A 14,989-nucleotide genomic window follows, 5' to 3' on the forward strand; every position below is an offset into this window, starting at 1 on the left:
CTCTCAGCGTGCATACGCCAGCGACCAAACGAAGGCTTTCCATCCCCAGCCACACCGCCATACCTTGTGCCTAGCCAGAGACAGGATTTTGGCAGACGGCGCGGCCGAGATGGTCGCAGTCAAACGTCAGGACCCCTAGAGGGCCAAGGTCAAGGTCCCTCGGAATCACCACCGGGACCAAAGACGAACCTTCCAAGGTGCGCCCGAGGGCGGTGTACCAGTCACAGGCCGGGATCCCACTCCTACTTTCTCCTGGCGTGGCCCCAGTTAACTTCAGATCGCTGGGTCATGTGCACGGTGGAGCATGGGTACCACCTCCAATTTGTTCCAACCCTGTCCCCCTTCAGGGACCCCTTTCACGAGCAATTCCTCTTACAAGAGGTGCAGACGCCGATGGACGAAAGGGGCAAGGGGTTTTACTCCCGTTATGCCCTAGTCCCCCACTCGAACGGAGGTCTCAGACCTTCCTAGACCTGCTAGGACAACCAGTTTATGATAAGGTTGAAGTTCCGCATAGTATCCCTGGGAACCATTATCCCGTCCTTGGATCCTGGAGACTGGTATGCCGCCCTCGATATGAAGAACGCGTATTTTCACATCACTATCTTCCCTCCGCACAGGAGGTACCTCCGCTTTCTAGCCAACCGTCAGTACTTCTGGTTTATGGTCCTGCTGTTTGGCTTTTCTTCAGCCCCACAGGTATTGTCCAAGTGTATGGCCGTAGTCGCCGCCTACCTTCGCTGATGTCGGATATACATTTTTCCATATCTGGACGATTGGCTTATCCGAGGAGACTCCGAGACACAAATCACTCAGCACGTGGGCATCGTCACGGACCTATTCACACGTCTAGGCCTGATGATTACTATAGAGCAATCCACTCTGGTTCTCACGCAGAGGTTGGACTTCCTAGGGGCTATCCTGGTCTCCGACCTAGCCAGAGCCCGCTTACCACAGCCGCGGTTTCAGGCGATGGCAACAATCATCCGAGGTCTGCAGACTTTCCCAACGACCTCGGCTCGCACTTGTCTCGGTCTCCTGGGTCCATGGCTGCCTGCAAGTTTGTAACCAAACACGCCAAGCTCCACCTCTGTCCTCTCCAAGTCTGGCTCACCTCGGCGTGCCGCCTGGACAGGGACCCAATGATCATGATAGTCACCGTTCCCTCGAGCACCCTAGGCTCCCTAGAATGGTGGCTAACTCCTTCCCTGGTGTGGGCAGGGATGCCGTTCCATCCACCCCAGCCCTCACTGCCCCTGACGACGGATGCGTCATCTCTTGGCTTGGGTGCTCACCTTGGTCACCTTCGAGCTTATGGCCTTTGGTCTTCTCGGGAGCTGGCATTCCACATCAATGCCCAAAAATGAGAGCAGTCCGCCTGGTGTGCCAGGGGTTCCAGCAGCAGCTGCGAGGCCGTGGTGTCTCAGTGTTTACAGCCAACACAACGGCCATGTGCTAGATAAACAACCAGGGAGGGACATGGTCCTCCCTCTTTTGTCAGGAGGCCATCCATCTCTGGGACATTTGCATGGCCCACTCGATGAATCTGGTAGCGTCCTTTCTCTCAGGCGTTCGGAACGCCTTGGCGCTTTGACTCAGCAGGTCTTTCCTGTCTCACAAGTGGTCACTCTGCCCCGATGTGATGCATTCTGTTTTCCAGAAGTGGAGACTTCTCCTCACATAGACCTGTTCGCTTACCGCGAGAGCAGAAAATGCCAGATGTTCTGCTCCTTCCAAGGTCTCTCGGGATCGATCTCGGACGCATTCCTGATGCTTTGGAAGGGCCAACTCCTTTATGCCTTCCCACTGTTCCCACTGGTTCATTAGGTCCTGCTCAAACTCCGCAGGGGCAGAGCGCGCATCATCATGATCACTCCAGCGTGGTCCAGGCAGCACTGACACACCACATTGCTCGACCTGTCAATAACCAACCCAATTACCCTGCCACTCCACCCAGACCTCGTAACTCAGGGCCACGGCAGGCTTCATCACCTGGACCTGCAGTCTCTTCACCTGACAGTGTGGCTGCTGCGTGACTAAACCGGGGTGGCAGGAAGCCTTCCACCTGGTCAACGTACCTGGCCGGGTGGAAGCATTTCTCCTACAGGTGCGAAACGCTCGATCTTACTTCTACTGAGGTCTCGATCCCCTCTATTTCGCCTACCTCTTGCCTTCAACAGCAGGACCTAGCGGTGTCATCGCTGAGGGTACACTTAGCAGCCATCTCTACCTTCCACCCAGGCTAAGGTGGTCATTCCGTGTTCTCACACTCCATGAGTTCGAGGTCCCTCAAGGGCTTGGAGCGCTTACACTCTCAAGTACGCCGCCCAGCCCCAACCTGGGACCTCAACCTAGTTTTAACCAGACTTATGTCTCCCCCATTCGAGCCGTTAACGACCTGCTCGCTGCTATACCTGTCTTGGAAGACAGCTTTCCTCGTAGCCGTTACATCGGCCAGACGAGTCTCCGAGCTCAGGGCTCTTACGGTGGTTCCGCCGTACACTATGTTTCACAAAGACAAGGTGCAGTTACGACCACACCCGGCTTTCCTCCCTAAGGTGGTTTCGGCCTTTCATATTACCCACATTCAACACAATGGGCGCAACAATTGGACTCCCTGGACGTCTGTAGAGCGCTCACATTTATATTGCGCGGAAAAAAACATTTCGTAAAACGCCCCAACTGTCTGTCGCGGTAGCAGACCGAAGGAAAGGCCTACCTGTTTCCTCTTCATCTGCCGTCTTGCTGGCTCGTGTACCTACCTACAAGATCTGTCGCGCAGCCCCATGGTCCTCGGTCCATACCTTTGCTTCGCATTATGCTCTGGTTCAACAGTCAAGAGATGCTGTAGCCTCTGGCTCAGCAGTTTTCATTCTGCCACATTTCATTCCAAATCCACCGCCTACGTAAGGCTTGGGAATCACCTAACTGGAATGGATATGAGCAAGCACTCAAAGAAGAAAAGATGGTTACTCACCTTTGTAACTGTTGTTCTTTGAGATGTGTTGCTCATATCCATTCCAAACCCACCCTCCTTCACCTCTGTTGGAGTAGCTGGCAAGAAGGAACTGAAGAGTGGCTGGGTCGGCAGGGGTATATATCCGGCCCCATAGCGGCACCACTCCAGGGGGCGCCTAGCCGACCCACCGAGTGTTGCTAGGGTAAAAATCTTCCGACGAACGTGCACGCAGCGCGCACACACCTTACTGGAATGGATATGAGTAACGCATCTCGAAGAACAACAGTTACAAAGGTGAGTAACCGTCTTTTCTGTTTCAAATGGGCTATCGCACCATCTTGTTTTACATCAACTGGTGGGGAGGCACCAAATTTTGCTTCCTCTTTTGGATAATCCTGCAGGTGTTCGGAGCTATCAAGTAGGGGAAGAGAGCATAATTGCAAACAGAGTCAGTCTCTGATAGATCCTCATAAATTGTCTCTGTATCAGAGGCTGACTTATCAGATTTGTATACAGTTGTGACATGGGAATTGGATTGCCACCTAGTTCACCTAAATAAAAAGCTGCTAGTATTCTGCTCGCAGAATCTAGAGGAGGAACCTCTAATGAAGGACACTTTCTGTGTCCACTGGGGAAGGATGCTTATGTATGTCTTTCGTCCAGTGCTGCTCATAACAAAACTCCTGGAGAGACTAAGGTTTGATTAATAGTTCCAAATGAAAAGTTCTCATTTTTGTTGGAGATAACCAAAGCAAATTTCATTGGCTGAATAGCTTCAGAAGTTGGCCACATAGCTCCATGTCAAACTGAGAGCCCTTGTTCTGGCATTATGGCTAATAACATAAGAGAGCTCTATCTCCAAACAGGTAACTAAAGGCCTTCTGGCCTATGAGAAGCCATGCAAACAGTCCTATGTGGACTTCTTTTATTATCCTGCATAAAAGAATGCTTGACAATCTTCTTCACCTGCCTATGTCTAACTTAGACTCACTACATCTCTGGGTGATAAGACCACAATTTTAGCCTGTTATGAATTAGTGGAAGCCAGATCAGTGTGTAGTTTTGTTTTGTTGGTGAGGGAGGCGCAGGGAATCAGGATAATGTGGAGCTTTTAACATGTTTTGACAATTTATTAAAAAGCCCTCAGTGTAATGGGATACCAATGAGGTACTGACAAAACTAATGTAAGTCTCTTTTGTGCCATTCATTACATGAGAGTTCAGGATTCTTATATGGAAGATCATTTTCCTGATTGCAGTAGTTTCAGCTCAAAGCAAATAAGCTTTATGCTTTAGCAATCAAAACACTTTTATACCAGATTTTACAAATATAAATTGGTGCTATGAACTTATCCGAAGTTTTTTTCCAGGTGGCGTTAGAAGTTCCATCTTAAGGAGCCTATTGTCCTGCCAATGTTCTTCTCATGTCTCCGTTTGAGTCATTTCTCCACACGCTCAATGTTAAAATGTCCTTGTGATTCTCTTTGTAGTATTCTGAAGCCGTTAGAAAGTCTACCCATTTTTTGTTTAGAAATACTTAAGATTCCAGGGTTGTTTTTTAAAGTTTTTTTTCAGTACTGCCCTTCTTTGCCTTGCCAGGGCCCCATGAATTATCTCAGACTGTTTGTAGTAACAGCCATCTTTCACTGGGAAGAGTTTCATGCTTTCTCAAAATAGAGAGGATCCCGAGATGGTTTTAGAGTGCTCTTGAGAATCTGTGATAAATCCCAACAGTGGTAAAAACTGAGTCTCTTCTAAAAGCCCAGGTGGTTGTCCACTAAACATGCTCCCTTCTTTCATCACTGGAATTTATCAATGATTCTTAAGAGTGCTCTGGATCCTATACATTTTAAGAGTTCACTTCAGTGATCAGGAAAAATTATATGTATTCATCTCAAGAGAATCCTCCACATAAAGTTTTCTCTGAAACAGATGCCCTCTCAGCCCCATCCTTCCAGCAGGAAAGTCATTCAGCTGCTTTGCTTTATTACTTATTTCAAATTAATGCTCTCAACTGCACAATAGCTCCTTCCTTGCCTGTCTTCTCAAAATTGGACTTAGATACTTCTCAGTTTCAGAGAATTTCAGGAAATGTTTGTGGAATCAGCCTTCTCACAAGGGAACGCCATATCTGCTGTCAACTGGAATAATTAATCTCTTCAGATGTAGAACCAATGTAAAGCAGATGTTGGTGCAAAACAAATGGTCAAACAGCAACAAACACTTCCTCATTTCTTGCTTCCAACTTACAGAATCTGCTCATAGTCTATTCCGTTAACCTTCAACCCTCATAGAAGGAACTGACAAAGAGGTTAGCCTGAAATGGCAGAAGATAATTTCTCTTTGAGCGTTCCCAATATATATAAAACTCAGCATCGCAACAGACTCCCTCAGCTGTTCCAGTATGTGTCATGAAGAAAGCAGCTTCCAATGCACAAATATATCACTAGACTTGAAGGATATGATTTCTTTTTCAACTGAGAATCTATCAGTCATTTAGTGGCTACTAATGTATCAGAGATTGTTTCTGTACTTTTTTGTGTGGCTTCCACTAAAAGCAACCATTTAGTATACCCAACAATGTTACATTTTGTTATAAATGGCACCCAAACATTCTTGATATAATGGACATGTCCAATTATTATGCATGAAATTTCCTCTTTCCCAAAATTTTTTAGGAATCTCCCTGGATCTTCTTCTTTCCTGAGCCATTGGAAGAACAAGATTGTCTGCATTGCCCTGAACATGCTTGTAACACTTGCAGTTCTCCATTGAGATAATGACTAATCTAATCTCATGCTTCAGGGCTTCAGCTGGTCACTTGCAGGGATCAGGAAGGATTCCTTCTGACTGCACAATTGACCATACACACTTTGTCTTCCTCTGGAGAAGGGATAACAGGCAGGGTGAAACCAGTGCTCCGATGTCATACAGAGAATCCTCTTTTCTTAGATGCCTGGCTTGTGTGTCTTGCTTACATAATTGGAGTCAAACTGGTCACCTGATTTGGGGTCAGGAAGGAACTTTCCCTAATGTCAGATTAGAAGATTTTTTTACCTTCCTCAGATGCGTGGAGTAAAATCATCTGCTGGGATGATCCAGCTGTATTACACCTAATCAGTTCACTACCATTGCAAGGCCTCAGGCATTAGTCAAATCTTGGTCTCTTCTCTGCCAGTGGCACACAATTGAGGACTGAAAGGCTTTAGACTAACTAAAATAATTGAACTCAGTATATGGGTATTTGGGTAAAATGTGATGGCCTGTGACATACAGGTGGTCAGACTAGATCGGGGTGGCCAAACTTATTGATCCTCCGAGCCACATATGACAATCTTCAGAAGTTCAAGAGCTGAGGCATGGTTGCTGGGACTTGGGGCTTCTGCCCTGTGGGAGGCACCTGCTGGGGCTCAGGGCTTCAGCCCTACTCATACTGAAGCCGCTAGCCCCTGGCAGGTGTGCCCTACGGGGCAGAAGCTCTGAGACCTCCCTCCCTGCTGGGGAGAAGCCCCTACTCCACCACCCTTCTTCAAGGCAGTGGTCCTGAGCTCTCCCCACACCAAGTCTGGTGGGTGGAGAATGGTGGGGCAGGCTCCCGGAGACTTACTTAAACTGTAAAAGAGCTGTATACAGTTCACAAGCCACAGTTTGGTCAGCCCTGGACTAGATGATCCAATTGTCCCTTCTGGCCTTAAACGCTATGAAATCTATGAAACAAATATCCTCACCCAAACTTGGGAGGGGATATATTTCTTTAACTGTGCTGCTATGATATGCTATTGGAAAAATATCTGACATTTTATCTTTTCCTGCTACAAATTAAATTTGCCGGACCTCTTTATCCTATTTCTCCTGTGATAGACCCAGGCAGCTGGGTACAGCAGAATTGCAGAAGGTAGATATACTGGCCACTGGATTAACAGTTTTCTGCTTCCTAACTGACCAGAGCAGGGGCTGCTCCAGGCTAATGAGAACACCTGACTCTAATTAACCTGCAAAGAGTCAGGTGAGGCCATTAAGCTTATGTGACCACCTGACTCTAATTAAGGCTCACTGATACTATAAAAAGGGCTCACAGAAGAGAGCCAGGGGAGAGGAAGTGTGGCTGAAGGGCTGGTTAATGAAGACACCCTCAAACCATTGGTAAGGGAGCCCTAAGGTAAGGGTGAAGAAGGGAGAAGCAGAAGAGCTGTGGGGAAGTGGCCCAGGGAAACGTAGCAACTCTGGCAGTGAAAGGTTGGCTGCCAACAGCTGCTACCATTAGGGTTCCTGGGCCGGAACCTGGAGTAGAGGGCGGCCCAGGTTCCCCCCAACCCACCACTACAGGAACATCTCCTGGGAGGGGAAGTCAGATCCCTGTCAGGACAGGAGGCTAAACTGTTCTGAAATAAGCCCCCAGGGACAACAGAGACTGTGGGAGTTCTCTCACCAACCTCCTTGCTGGCCTATGATGAAAAAGGCTCAGTAGACTGTAACCCTGGCCCTAGAGAGAGAAGGGCTATGTGGAGGGTCACAGTCAGCCACTGAGGCTAGCATAAACCGCCTAGAAGCGCCAGACTCATGGGGGCAAGGTCAGAGCTCTATCACACTCCAGAATAACTCAAATCCTTTTAATCTCTCATATGACTATTCCCTTTGTTGGGAAAGTTGTTGTCAAAAACTGATATGTATACATTAGTTGTAATTTTTTTGTTTTTGTTAATCCAGAAGCCATTATTTTTATTATTTACCTCCACATATATTCTAGAAAGTTTGGTTACCTTGTCACAGGACAAGAAAAATTAGTCTTTCCATGCAGATTTCCATATTGAATGCTGCATATGATACTCTGAGCAAGTTACTGCTCTTGAAGGAAACTTGAAGACATAAAGCATTCTTCCGTGGGGCTATAGGAATCCAAATTTGCTGGGTCTATATGATGACTGCAGGACATAAGTTAATTGTAGATTTGGGGATTTTGTAAAAAAATTTTTTTTTTAGTGGAAAGATTCTGCTTGTAATCAGAACTAAACCTTACAGGACCAAATTTGTTCACCAGTGCTGGTGCAGGGAGGTATAAAGCGAGGTCTGCATGCCAGCAAGGACCTATGTGCCCCAGTGGCAATATACAATTAAAGGCTGTAATCTTCTCCACTCTGTTCTGTTGGAGTTTTTGGCAGGTTGAGAGGGGGTTAGTTTTAATTTACAGCCAGGGAGACCTGATAGCAAATGTTGCAGAAGCGATAACCTGATTTAGTTTAAGCCTTAGCACCGAGAACACCCTTTCCAAGACAGTGCATTTAATTTGGACTGTACAGCATGAACTCTGCATGAGTCTAGATGTTTATATGTTTTCTGTCTAATACGAGGTTACAATTATATTACTTTGTGTGTATCATAATAAAAACATTTATTTTGTAACATGCATATTTTATAAAATAAAGAGCACTGTCCCTTTTCTAGAGTTCATACGGTACTGTGAAAGGATAAGCCTTTTGATAGAATCTCCATTAGGTGCCTGATAAAAGTGGAGAAGGGAAAGGAGGAAGACCCCACTGAAAAGAGAAAACACTGAGAAGTATACTTTTCAACATTAGAAATTGTAATTTTTTCAAATCTTTTGTTCTCATGATAGCGCATCTTGTAATATATTTACATACCCCACAATGTTCTAGAGGAAAAATAAAGTTCTCTGTGATTTTATTACTCTTTCACTTTTAGACCAATTAATCAAAATCATTCAGAAAAAAATATCTGCATCTAGGGAAGTCATATAACCCTATTTTCACTGTAACAGTGGAAATTATTAAAGTGAATGTTTCTAGTAAATTTTACATTACTTTGACATTTTTAGACACACATTGGTATCAATTTCGATCCCACACTTTAAAACTCTTGAGTTATTTTTATAATACAACACAAAAATAAAGCTAAATGCATGGCAAAAAATAAAATATGCAAGGAGCTTTTATTTTTCAATATACAAAATTCCCTTTGACAAATTTAGGGGTTTTTTTTAAAAATCCCTTCATTATTCATCAATTTTGATTGGTGCACTGAAAATTTATTTATTTGTCAGATCAAATTATTTTTCGCAGTTTTTTTTTAATGGCTTGGAAATGTATTTTATATAAGTGGTTTGCAGCTCTGTGTACAGTATTATTTTCTTTACACTGTGTTCCGTAAATCTAAGTTTTTTGCAGCAGAATGTTCATATGTTTCCTGTGTTTCCTTGTTTTATTAAAATTAAAGTGAATTATTAAAATTACTCAATTCTTGTTAATATTCTCAGGCATTGAATTAGGAAATCCTATTATGCTGTAAAAAGCTGTGATAATATAAGTTGCTCCCTTACATAAATAAATAAATGTCCGGTATTACAGAAGGCTTTAAGCTGCGAGAAAAAAATGGAAGAAGTCTTTTATCCTGGTTTTTAGAGGGCATCAGCAGCTTGCTTTTATGAAAAAGTAACAGCTAAATGCACTGCAAATAATTTGCAGTAATCCAGTTCAGTGATTCATGTGTCTGCTTTAATGGGTCATAATTCAGGGTAAAGTAACTGAGTGCAGTCAGAGTGCAGACACTGCTTATGCCAGGGACAGTATCTCTTCATAAAACACACCTCAGCAGAAGCAGTTTGCCAGCCCCCTAATACCCTCTGATGTTTTGATGTCCTGCATATTTTTCCGATTAAGTTTTGAGTGCCATGTTTTTAGTTGTATTTCCACATTCATTATCCTCACGTAGACCCTTCAGCGGGTTTGCCATATACGATTATTTTTTTAATGATGCCTTTCTTTCCACTTCAGCAGTTTAATAATCTAGCACATGGCTGCTTCTCAGTACTCAGCATTCACCTCCCCAGTACAGAAGAGGACATGTGGTTTGGCTTCAAAATTCCATTTGCAGCATTAGAAATGCATATTCCCTATGGAACAACATTTGTTTGACATAACCATTCATTTTTATTACCTCTTTAAATATGTTTATCCAGAGTTATCAATAATCATAAATAACTTGTATTCTCTTCTTGTCCTGTTTTTTTCCATAGACAAAATTGCTTACCCAGTACATATTAAATCTCGGCAAGTATGATCAAAGCTACGACATCAGAGACCGTACAAGATTTATTAGGCAGCTTATTGTTCCGAATGAGAAGAGTGGAGCTTTAAGCAAATATGCCAAAAAAATATTTCTGGCACAGAAACCTGCCCCATTGCTTGAGTCTCCTTTTAAAGGTATGACTGCCAAAATCATCTGCAGAATGTTTATAGCCTAAAGCAATGTGGCAGCATATTCTACTTGTAATATGCCTAAAATTGTGTCACTTAGCAAATACAAATGAGAACAGTATGCACTTTGCTTAATCACTTGCTTTTCAACAAGCAATGTTTAAAGTCATAACAACATCTTGGTTTGTATGTTGCCTACATATATTTACCTGATAATCCTGAACATGCGTATTGATTTCTATTCGTGTTGGTTTTAAATTTGATTTGGTTAATAGAATGTATATATCTCAAGTAAGAGTAAACTTGTCTTTTATTTAGACAGATGTCTTTGCCGCTCAGCAGGATTGTCCACATTAAGAGGGATATTAATGTAACTATTGTTAATGCATTAGCCATATGAAATTTAATAAAAATGTAATCTATTCAGATTATTGTTCAGATGTGGCTATTTCCCTGATACTTGTTTTCTCTAGGTATTTTTAAAAATCAGAACAATTATATAGTATTCTCTCCTATTAAAACTATCTTCCCAATAAAAAATATAATCTTTGCCATTTTAATTTGTATATAGTTATTTAATCCTGGGTCTAAAGCTCTAAAAGCAACTTCATTTTGGAAAAAAAAATATTAAAATTCTGGATGTGTTTGTGCCAAGACATGTATATGGATTGTTTAGCTGTGCTGTCATTCTTAATATTCACAGTAAAGTAATTTTTAGAGAAGCTACATTTCAGAGCAACACCTCTAAACACACTGACTGATTAGCTTTTTTATTGACCATTATGGGGGAGATTATTGTAATCTATGGACTGAAATCAGTTTTTTGACCTATGAAGAGCTTCCTAGTTTATATTTATTCCATGACATTTGAGGTAATATGCCAATTACCTTTAGCCATGATTAAGATTGCTCTTTGTGATATAGAGCTCATGTTGTTTGTATATTTTCCCCCTTCCCCCTTTTTTTTTAATAGATAGGGATCGTTTCCAGCTTGGCACCTTATCTCATACTTTGAACACCAAAGCCACTGGGTACCTGGAGTTATCTAATTGGCCAGAGGTGGCGCCTGACCCATCAGTGCGAAATGTTGAAGTAATTGAGTTGGTACGCTGACATTAAGAGTAACTTTGTTTAACATATTTGTAGACATTTAAGATAAAATAGTCTTGTTATATAAAAGATTTTCTTTCCTTCAAAATGGTTTTAAATTATTCTTTTGGTTTGTGTAAACTATAAATTAAATCCACTCATCTTATGTGGCCTACATTTGAAAATGGAGATTTACAGGTTTTAAATATTTATTCTACATGTAATATTCCTTTTCATGGGGGAAAAAATTAGATTTCCCCCACTGTGATGCAGTGTGTGTTTCGTCATGGAAAATGTTCCTTTCTTCCATCTTCCTCACTTCCGTGAGTTTTCTTCACCTTGGTTTGAGTTTTTGTAAGTTGTGCAGCAACATTTTGATTGCAGGTGGTGGTGCATAAGTTGCAGTAAAAGAAACTTCTTTCCATTTAATGTAACCTTTAATTCACTCTAAGCCTAAACAGAAGAAAATAAGAAAATATCATTATAAACAAGAGCGAACAACGAACTCAAAGATAAACCATGAATGTGTCCTTTGCATATCTTTCATAGGATAATGGGGATGGAGAATGAAACAGTGGTATGCAAAATCTATTCAGAAAACCTAAAATGCACAATGTATAACTTTTCTTCATCTTCTGATGGGATACTCAGTTTTTTAATTAAGAATCAGTCTTCCACCTTCATACTAATTTCATGCTTAAATTGTGAACTCAAAACAGGGTGTAGTCTTTCTATGTGTTTGTATGTCATGTAGCATGATGGGGCCCTGATCCTGAATGGAGCCTCTAGGCGCCACATGAATATGTGATGGGTGGGATTTTATTTTCAAAATGATCTAACTGAGAGCACAAGTCCCATTCAGTCAGTGGGACTTGTCCTCCTGAATCATTCAGGAGGACTTTTGAAAATTGTGTGTGTGTGTATGTAAATAACTATTGTGACATCAGAGGTGAGCTAGACAGCCCCCAAAACAGAAAAGCTTCTGTAAAGGAATATGATCTCTGTCCTGAGCAACTACCAGGCTAAATTAAATTTGATGTACTTAGCGGGCAGTCAGACAGCCAGGGACAATGAGGCAGCCAATAAGGTAAGTTACAAGGGCTAGGGCATAGCATGTTGTAAAGAGTTGGGATCTCTTCTTTAGTAAATGGATGATGCGTTTGCTACTATTCCAGCTGAAATTGCAGCAAAAATGGGTCTTAAGGAGGGACTTGAATGAGGGGGTGTCTGAGGGCAAGCTAATCAGTTCAGGAAGGGCATTCCAGGGGTAGAGGAGGGCCTGAAAGAAGGTGTGAAGACATCTTTATACCTAATATTGAAGATAGTAAGGTGTTTGCCTGCTGCAGTCACAGGAAATTGATCATGTGAGATATATCCACTTGTGTCTAATAGAGTACCGCTGAGGGATCTTGACACATGACAGTCCTTCTCCAAGGGTATTGCCAAGAATGTCCTTGGGAAAATTCTTTACTGACTCCAGTTTTGCAGTCTCTTTAATACTACGTATGAGAGAGAACCTGAGTGATTAAGCATCTCAAGGTACCACTGGTATCCAAGTAAATGTTTGTCGTCCCCCCTCCCCAAATATGAATTGGGAGGTAGAGAATTCAAATGTAGATTAGTCTTTGAGGAAAAAAACATTACCAGAAGTGCCCGTGTTTATACTGAGCTTTAACCAAGTCTCTGTGGTCCCTGTGTTCATACAGTGCAATAGCATCCAACCCTGTTACCATAGCTTCCTGTTCTCTAAATTTTAATGTGATTTCCAAATCACTGCCAGCACTGTGCACCACTCTACTAGCTTAGCTGGCTATCAGTGTTTTTCCCAGGCTACAGCAATCCTCCACAGGTCCTACACTGCTCTATTCCCCTCTCTCTCCCATGGTATAGGGGATTTGGATGAGGAGAAAAGGATATGGTCAGAACACGTGTGTTCTGGTGAGTAAAAATTGCCTGTTGAGGGGGACGTTGCAGCCTAGAACAAGATAGAGCAGTCTTAAGATTATACTTAAAATTTGGGGCCCCTGAAGGTGGTATATAGCCACCTTTCTCATTCTTTATTCCCTTAAGGCTTCTGGAAAGCTGAGCTCAGTTGCATCCGGTGATCTAGTACTCCTGGTTTTATCATAATACAATCTATAATAATTTCCCTTATCTTGCATATAATAATCCTTTTTGGAGGCAGTCTGTGATCCCATTTGCTTTCTTTGCCACATTGTCTTTTCCTACATAACTGAATAGAGAAGTAAATTAATTTATTAAATGCTTTCAATTTAAGTTTACATATGTAGAAACATTTCTGATTCACTTACAGGGAAAAGAATGGTCTGTAGCATTAGGCAAGGCAAAGAAAGAGAAACCTGCGGAGAAGTTTTACTCTGATTCAGAGGAGGAGGAATCAGCCAGTACTACTGACACGGGTATGTATGTGGCTACTAATTACGAGTCTCTTTGATGTATCATACCATCAAAACGTGGTGCTATTACAGCTGGAGCAGTTAAAAAAACATCAGTGTTATGTATAAATGGGGGAATAATGCTTACACTTAACTTCATGGCAGCTGTGTGATAAGTATTAATTGTATGGCTATGTCATCTGTAAGTATGTAAATTACATGAGTTTAATAAACTTTACTTTGCTTCTTAGTTAAAATACATGGAAAGGCTTTACTCTTATCAAACTTGACTGATCTTGAGAGGCTCTGCAACTCGCTGAAGTCAAATGTGCATACTGTTTAGGAATAAAAATGCCTACAGACATAGTAGGAGGGAGTTGCAAATATTTATCATCTCTCAGGATTGGATCCGAAGTGTTTTAATTGGCTTTTACTGAGGTATCTGTTTTGGCCACATGCAATGGCATGTTGTTAATACTCAGCTACGCTATAGTGCGGCAATACTCAGACTGAGGCTTGAGAAGCCACAAGTGGCTCTTTAATGTGTATCCTGCCGCTCATTGTAGCTCATGATATTAAAACAGTGTGATTTAATTATTAACTATTATTAATTATTATTTGTTATTAACCAGTTGTAGTTGATAAAATAATACTTGGTCAGTCTCTCTCAGTGAGAATAATAATAATAATATAAAACTAACTATTTCCCCTGTCATGCTGTTTAAATCTGAATATATAATACTATAGTAAATCATAGAATCATAGACTATTAGGGTTGGAAGGGACCTCAGGAGGTCATCTAGTCCAACCCCCTGCTCCAAGCAGGACCAATCCCCAGATTTTTACCCCAGTTCCCTTAATGGCCCCCTCAGGGATTGAACTCACAACCCTGGGTTTAGTAGGCCAATGCTCAAACCCCTGAGCTATCCCTCCCCGCTAAATGAAACAATGAATTCACACGATTGTGGCTCTTTTGGTTAATGATGATCACTGATTTGGCTCCTGAACCACTGAGGTCTGAGTATCACTGCTATAGTATATAATAATAGGAGATATACCTATTTCCTAGAAATGGAAGGGTCCTCGAAAAGTCATCGAGGAGCAAGTACTGATTTTTGCCCCAGATCCGTAAGTGGCCCCCTCAAGGACTGAACTCACAACCCTGGGTTTAGCAGGCCAGTGCTCAAACCACTGAGCTATGGTTTGATTGCATTATGCTCTCACTATAGAGTACCAAACTTTCTATTTAAGTAGACATTGGGCTAATGATGGGGGAAAGAATGGCAGGTGGCTCATATCAGAGATGTTGTGTGAGATAAGTGAAGTAAGGAACTT

At 42.4% G+C, this 14,989-nt stretch overlaps 1 protein-coding gene across 2 annotated transcripts in view; it reads left to right on the plus strand.

Moving 5' to 3' along the window:
* Positions 1-14,989, plus strand: part of AP3B1 (adaptor related protein complex 3 subunit beta 1) — a 310,175-nt gene that overhangs the window by 168,364 nt on the left and 126,822 nt on the right. For both annotated transcript variants that reach the window (XM_050946875.1, XM_050946876.1), the window contains exons 16-18: positions 9,989-10,175; positions 11,143-11,273; positions 13,573-13,678. In XM_050946875.1, coding sequence (XP_050802832.1) covers positions 9,989-10,175; positions 11,143-11,273; positions 13,573-13,678 — 424 coding nt within the window. The remainder of the gene's footprint in view (positions 1-9,988; positions 10,176-11,142; positions 11,274-13,572; positions 13,679-14,989) is intronic.

Source organism: Gopherus flavomarginatus, chromosome 3, assembly GCF_025201925.1.
Source record: "Gopherus flavomarginatus isolate rGopFla2 chromosome 3, rGopFla2.mat.asm, whole genome shotgun sequence".
In the NCBI taxonomy this organism is placed as follows: Eukaryota; Metazoa; Chordata; order Testudines; family Testudinidae; genus Gopherus; species Gopherus flavomarginatus.